At 46.6% G+C, this 6,493-nt stretch overlaps 1 protein-coding gene across 2 annotated transcripts; it reads left to right on the top strand.

The window, feature by feature from the left end:
* Positions 1–228: 228 nt before the first annotated feature.
* LOC123085686 (GPN-loop GTPase QQT2) lies at positions 229–4,995 on the top strand. 2 transcript variants are annotated; one of them, XM_044507367.1, is made up of 7 exons: positions 229–478; positions 563–722; positions 853–1,082; positions 1,442–1,732; positions 3,736–3,941; positions 4,036–4,310; positions 4,717–4,995. In XM_044507367.1, the coding sequence occupies exons 1-6, from the start codon at positions 416–418 to the stop codon at positions 4,307–4,309; spliced, it is 1,224 nt and encodes a 407-aa protein (XP_044363302.1). In that variant the 5' UTR covers positions 229–415; the 3' UTR covers position 4,310; positions 4,717–4,995. The 2 variants fall into 2 exon arrangements, with proteins under 2 accessions (XP_044363302.1, XP_044363301.1); XM_044507366.1 differs by having other exon boundaries at positions 295–722.
* The last annotated feature ends 1,498 nt before the right edge of the window (positions 4,996–6,493 follow it).

Here is a 6,493-nt window from a genome sequence, read left to right as displayed (position 1 = left end):
TAAAAATCATCTAAATTGGACGAAACCAGAAAAAAAACATTTAAACGGGACGAAACACAGCAAAATCAAATCAAGAATACTTATTCCTTTTAATAGTAGGTATAGATAGATATAAAATATAGATATAGATATCGCCGTCCAAAAATCAATCCTTTTTAATATATAATAGGGAATAAAGTTTTTAACTCGTGATTGAGAAGCCGATTTTCCCGGAAACCAGAAAGAGCAAGAGCAAACCGAGCGGACTCCTCGGTTGGCAAGTCTATGAGCAAAGCCCAACAAGGGCGAAGACCACTGTTGTGACTTGCCATTCTCTTTCTCTTTCTTCCCCCTTTCCCCACTCGACGCACCCTCGCCGTCAAGTCTAGGGTTTAGCGGAGCCTGCAGTCGTCTCCCGGCACCACCCGAGCCGCCCATGGACGTCGACTCCGAACCGTCCGCCGAGAGCAAGCCCACCCAGATGGACCTCGAGGACCAGGCAAGCCGCCGCCGCCGCCGAACTTATTCTCTCGGGGATTTTTCTTTCTTTTTTGGGGTTTTGAATGCGATTTTCCGTGCGCAGGCGGACGCGAAGGGGAAGGCCGATGCCGCGGAGGAGGAGAAAGGAAAGGGGAAGGGGAAGGGCGACGAACTCGCGGACTCCATCGGGAGTCTATCTATCGGCCCGGGGCGCGCCAACTTCAAGAAGAAGCCGGTGATCATCCTCGTCATCGGCATGGCCGGTGCGTCGATTTCGTTTGCCCTATTCAGTTGTCATTTTAGCAGGACGGATGGCCGACCGAACCGGTGATATGTCGAGCTTTTATTGAGAAGATTTTGGGGAAGCTTACTCTGTTTTGGCCTACAATGTAGGGACGGGGAAGACCACCTTCATGCACCGTTTGGTGTGTCATATGCAGGCATCAGCGAACATGAGGGGTTATGTGCTCAACCTTGACCCTGCGGTGATGACACTGCCATTCGGAGCCAACATTGATATCCGCGATACCGTGCGCTACAAGGAGGTGATGAAAGAGTACGGACTTGGTCCCAATGGTGGCATTCTTACCTCACTCAACCTGTTCTCAACCAAGTTTGATGAGGTACTAATCTTATATGCATCAAGAATGTTTAGAATGGTAATGTGCACTATTTATGTACTCTGTTAGGCTATAAAATTCAAGGTAGTACAAACTTAGAACCACGCCGTCAAGCCGGGTTGTTTCATTTTTTTTGTGGGTAATTGATTCATGTAATTTTTCCATCATTCAATGTAAACTGTTGCATGAATTGTGCTTAATGAATAGTATAATGTAGAGTTCATAGAAATTTATTTGATTCTGCTCTGAATAGTGACAACTTTTTGTGAAATTGTATTCTACATTTATGGCATGTGAGACATCTTTTCCCACTCTATTATTGTGCCATTCAGCTAATATATGTCTAATATTCATCCTTACAGGTTATATCTGTTATTGAAAAGCGAGCAGACCAGCTGGATTATGTGCTGGTGGACACCCCAGGGCAGATTGAAATCTTTACTTGGTCGGCTTCAGGAGCTATCATAACCGAAGCTTTTGCATCAACATTTCCAACAGTTGTTGCATATGTGGTTGACACCCCCAGGTCGACAAGCCCTGTGACCTTTATGAGCAACATGATGTATGCATGCAGTATCCTCTACAAGACCCGTTTGCCTCTGGTGCTGACATTTAATAAAGTTGATGTAGCCAAGCACGAGTTTGCTCTTGAGGTAAGTACACCCTTGTGATGATTTCTGTTTCACTGTTCTTGATTATGTACACTAGTATTGCATTTAGCTACTATCATGTATTCACGTTGTGTGTAACATTTGATTATGCGCACTGGTTCTCCCTTTGGTATTCTTTTGTTGTCAATATGTAACATTTGAGCTGCCATGCTGAGCCGTATGATTTAGGTTTATTGAACATTTATTGAGCATAGATGGCGGGAGTACTTCGACGAGCTGTTCAATGGGGAGAATGAGAGTTCTACCATTGAACTGAATGACTCCTTTGATGAGACCAGCATGCGTTTTGTGCGGCGCATCCAGGAGTCTGAGGTGAAGGAGGCTTTAAAAAGGATGAAAGGAGGCAAGGCGATGGGCCCTGATTGTATCCCCATTGAGGTGTGGAAAGGTCTCGGGGACATAGCGATAGTATGGCTAACCAAGCTTTTCAACCTCATTTTTCGGGCAAACAAGATGCCAGAAGAATGGAGACGGAGTATATTAGTACCAATCTTCAAGAACAAGGGAGATGTTCAGAGTTGTACTAATTACCGTGGAATTAAGCTGATGAGCCATACAATGAAGCTATGGGAGAGAGTCATTGAGCACCGCTTAAGAAGAATGACAAGCGTGACCAAAAATCAGTTTGGTTTCATGCCTGGGAGGTCGACCATGGAAGCCATTTTGTTGGTACGACAACTTATGGAGAGATATAGGGAGCATAAGAAGGTCTTGCATATGGTGTTCATTGACTTGGAGAAGGCCTATGATAAGATACCGCGGAATGTCATGTGGTGGGCCTTGGAGAAACACAAAGTCCCAGCAAAGTACATTACCCTCATCAAGGACATGTACAATAATGTTGTGACAAGTGTTCGAACAAGTGATGTCGACACCGATGACTTCCCGATTAAGATAGGACTGCATCAGGGGTCAGCTTTGAGCCCTTATCTTTTTGCATTGGTGATGGATGAGGTCACAAGGGGTATACAAGGAGATATCCCATGGTGTATGCTCTTTGCGGATGATGTGGTGCTAGTTGACGATAGTCGGACGGGGGTAAATAGGAAGTTAGAGTTATGGAGACAAACCTTGGAATCGAAAAGGTTTAGGCTTAGTAGAACTAAAACCGAGTACATGATGTGCGGTTTCAGTACTACTAGCTGTGAGGAGGAGGAGGTTAGCCTTGATGGCCAGGTGGTACCTCGGAAGGACACCTTTCGGTATTTGGGGTCAATGTTGCAGGGGGATGGGGGTATTGATGAAGATGTGAACCATCGAATCAAAGCCGGATGGATGAAGTGGCGCCAAGCTTCTGGCATTCTCTGTGACAAGAGAGTGCCACAAAAGCTAAAAGGCAAGTTCTACAGGACGGCGGTTCGACCCGCAATGTTGTATGGCGCGGAGTGTTGGCCGACTAAAAGGCGACATGTTCAACAGTTAGGTGTGGCGGAGATGCGTATGTTGAGATGGATGTGTGGCCACACGAGGAAGGATCGAGTCCGGAATGATGATATACGAGATAGAGTTGGGGTAGCACCAATTGAGGAGAAGCTTGTCCAACATCGTTTGAGATGGTTTGGGCATATTCAGCGCAGGCCTCCAGAAGCTCCAGTGCATAGCGGACGGCTAAAGCGTGCGGAGAATGTCAAGAGAGGGCGGGGTCGACCGATTTTGACATGGGAGGAGTCCGTTAAGAGAGACCTGAAGGATTGGAGTATCGACAAAGAGCTAGCTATGGACAGGGGCGCGTGGAAGCTTGCTATCCATGTGCCAGAGCCATGAGTTGGTTGCGAGATCTTATGGGTTTCACCTCTAGCCTACCCCAACTTGCTTGGGACTAAAGGCTTTGTTGTTGTTGTTGTTTGTTTGTTGTTGAACATTTATATTAATCAACAATACACTAACAGAGTTTTTCTCCATGATGTTTCTTCAATTTAGTTCTTGGTTTCCTTTCCTTTTCTTCAAATTTTGGTAACTTGGCCTTCATTTATGTGCTGGACCAGTGGATGCAAGATTTTGAAGCATTTCAGACAGCTTTGGATTCCGACTCATCGTACTCATCTTCATTTACCCGGAGTCTCTCTCTTGTGTTGGACGAATTCTACAACAACCTACGCTCTGTTGGAGTATCGGCGGTATCTGGCACTGGAATTGATGCATTTTTTGAAGCTATAGAAGCAAGCGCTAATGAATACATGGAGACCTACAGGTCTGTCCCTTATCATATAGTCCTACAATTGCTGAATGAATTGTTGATACTAAAAACTAACTTATTAGTTGCTATCATCTAACAATTTTATCAGGGCTGATCTTGACAAGAGGATTGCTGAAAAGGAGAGACTAGAAGCTGAGCGTAGGAATGAGAACATGGAAAGATTGAGGAGAGATATGGAGAAGTCCAAAGGACAAACTGTGGTGCTCAGCACTGGTTTGAAGGACAAAACTCCTGCCTCAGAGATGATGGGGGATGCTGATGAGGAGGAAGAAGAGGAGGCGTTGGAGGATTTCAGGATCTCCGAGGATGATGATGATGAAGATGAAGGAGAAGATGATGAAGTGACTCATTTTGGCTTTTAAGGTATTCTAGCACTGGTATTCTAGCACTTCTCTGTTTGCTCTGAAGGTGTTCTCGTTAGTTGAATATCTATTACTGTCAGGATAATGGGCATTCATCTTAACATGCATTGTTGATTCCGGCAATTAATGTGACATAACCATGAATTTTTTGGGGGCGCGTGTAAAGGTATATGCTGTTTTCTCAAGGGATATAGAATATTTAATATACAGATTCACACTCCGTGTGTAGTTATATTTTGTAAGATTGAAATCTGCATGAGGGTGGCATTGCATTGCTGTTATATTACCGGATTGAGATGGTTTTATTGTTGATAAGATCAGTAGATCACCAACTCGAGCTATTAGTTTTCCTGTCAATGTAAAGGTTTGTTGATTCCATTCTCATCGTATTAAGCTTGTCTTGACAGGTTGATTGAGTTGAACAGGGCATTTACTGGAGGGTGTTCAGGAGGACCCGGTCGGGAGTGGTGTTTGTTTCGAGGTTATTACAGTGGAAATGAAATGCCATCGATATCACTAGGTGGATCACTGCCGTTAGTCTGTAAATCAACTCGCACTTTACCAAACTCGCTGCAATCTCATGATGAACTGAACTGTATTCACTGGCTACGCTGTACGAATTGTTTCCTTGACTTGTTCTGCACACTTTTGAAAACTGCTGGGGCGGTAATTCGGTTACTTGCTTAGGCAAAGCCTCGGTTGGATTCCAAGAAGTTTAGCAATGCCCGGGCTTACTTTTTTTACATTTAAAAATACAGTATTTTATTATCTACAGCAATAGTGGTTACGTCATCCACCAAAACTTTAACAATAAAACCTGGGGTCTCATCAAACCGACAATACTACTGAAGGAAAATGTTTAAAAACAACCGGATGATCCCACTCGATTGTAAGCCCCCTCGAGCGAACGACACTGGCCCACCCACCGCTTTCTCCTCGTAGTGTTATCTTTACGGGAAAGCTCCTGTCCACAAGTTTTTCTTCTCACAGGCCTTCTTCTTCCTCAGGTGGTGCTACCTCTCCCGACCACCGTCACCCGTTGCCGTATAGCCCGCCCCAACACTGTTACTGCCCTGCTACCTCTCCAAAAAAGCAACATCCATGGAGATCAGCTAGGCGAGCACGGTGTGCTGCAATTGATCAGCGCCTACGACCGTGGCTGCCGACGCTACGACGGAGCATTGCGCGCGCCCGTCGCTGCTGCATTGGTGCATCGTCGGCACTGTGATGATGACTGCGACGACCATGGCGGTTGCAACTCCAGTGCTGCACTGGAGCTTCGCCGGTGCCGAGACGACGACCGCGACAGGCCGGCCATGGCGTTGCAACTCCGACGCTGCAATGGAGCTTCGCCGAGCTGCTGCCCTCACCCTGTAGGTTTTGCCGTACCGGCGCTACGATGGAGCTTCGCCAGTGCTGCGACGACAGCAGGCGATGTTGCAATGAAGCTTCGCCGGAGCTCCAATGAAGCTTCACTGGTGCGTCAATGAAGCTTCGCCAGAGCTCATCAGCGATGCATCCAAGTTTCTTCGCCACGCTCGGTGTTGCTATGGAGCAGCACCCGGTGGCTTCGATGGTGTGATGCAGCGGTTGCCGACGACTCTTGGAGCTGCGATGCAGCAGTTGCCGGCGGCTCCAGTGACGCGAGGTCGCCGACGCAAGGTCGCCGACGCAAGGTACCAGGGGGGTGCTGTCCTGCTTTGCATCAGGCGGCGTTGCTCTGTATCAGAATCAGATGGATGGGGATTAGAGAAGAAAGACCAAGCCTGTGATGACTCGATCAAACGGCCATCAATACAGGATCGAACGGCTGGCTGGGTGGATGATTTCTCTAGGAAATCATCCGCCTGATTTGTAGCAGGCGCCTACTGCTGAATCCCCCCTTGGCCAGGCCAGCTGCCATGTTTGCTTCGTGCGCGGGCAATGTCCAAAGATGATCTTACAAATTCAATCGTCATCTGGTAACAGTTCTCATACTGTAGCTATTCCGTAGGATCACCCCCGATGCTGCAAGACTTCGGCTCGGCAGGTTAGGACAAAGCAAGGCAGTCCATGCATTTAAAATTTAAGTGCATGCTTAGCGAGATTGTGAGATTCGACATTCAAGGTCCTAAACTCATGACTAAAAAAGGCATGAATTAAACAAACCAGCTCCATTTATGATTTCATGTATCATTGCTCCAT

This window comes from Triticum aestivum, chromosome 4A, assembly GCF_018294505.1.
Source record: "Triticum aestivum cultivar Chinese Spring chromosome 4A, IWGSC CS RefSeq v2.1, whole genome shotgun sequence".
Classification (NCBI taxonomy): domain Eukaryota; kingdom Viridiplantae; phylum Streptophyta; class Magnoliopsida; order Poales; family Poaceae; genus Triticum; species Triticum aestivum.
The sequence above is the reverse complement of the archived record's forward strand: the minus strand, read 5'-3'. Positions and strand labels throughout refer to the sequence as shown.

What these genes read in the sequence shown, in the direction of transcription:
- LOC123085686 (XM_044507366.1), top strand. Translation starts at nt 416, where the DNA reads ATGGACGTCGACTCCGAACCGTCCGCCGAGAGCAAGCCCACCCAGATG. An exon ending in CCTCGTCATCGGCATGGCCG is followed by an intron (nt 723 to 852) that starts GTGCGTCGATTT and finishes CCTACAATGTAG; the next exon opens with GGACGGGGAAGACCACCTTC. An exon ending in TCTCAACCAAGTTTGATGAG is followed by an intron (nt 1,083 to 1,441) that starts GTACTAATCTTA and finishes TCATCCTTACAG; the next exon opens with GTTATATCTGTTATTGAAAA.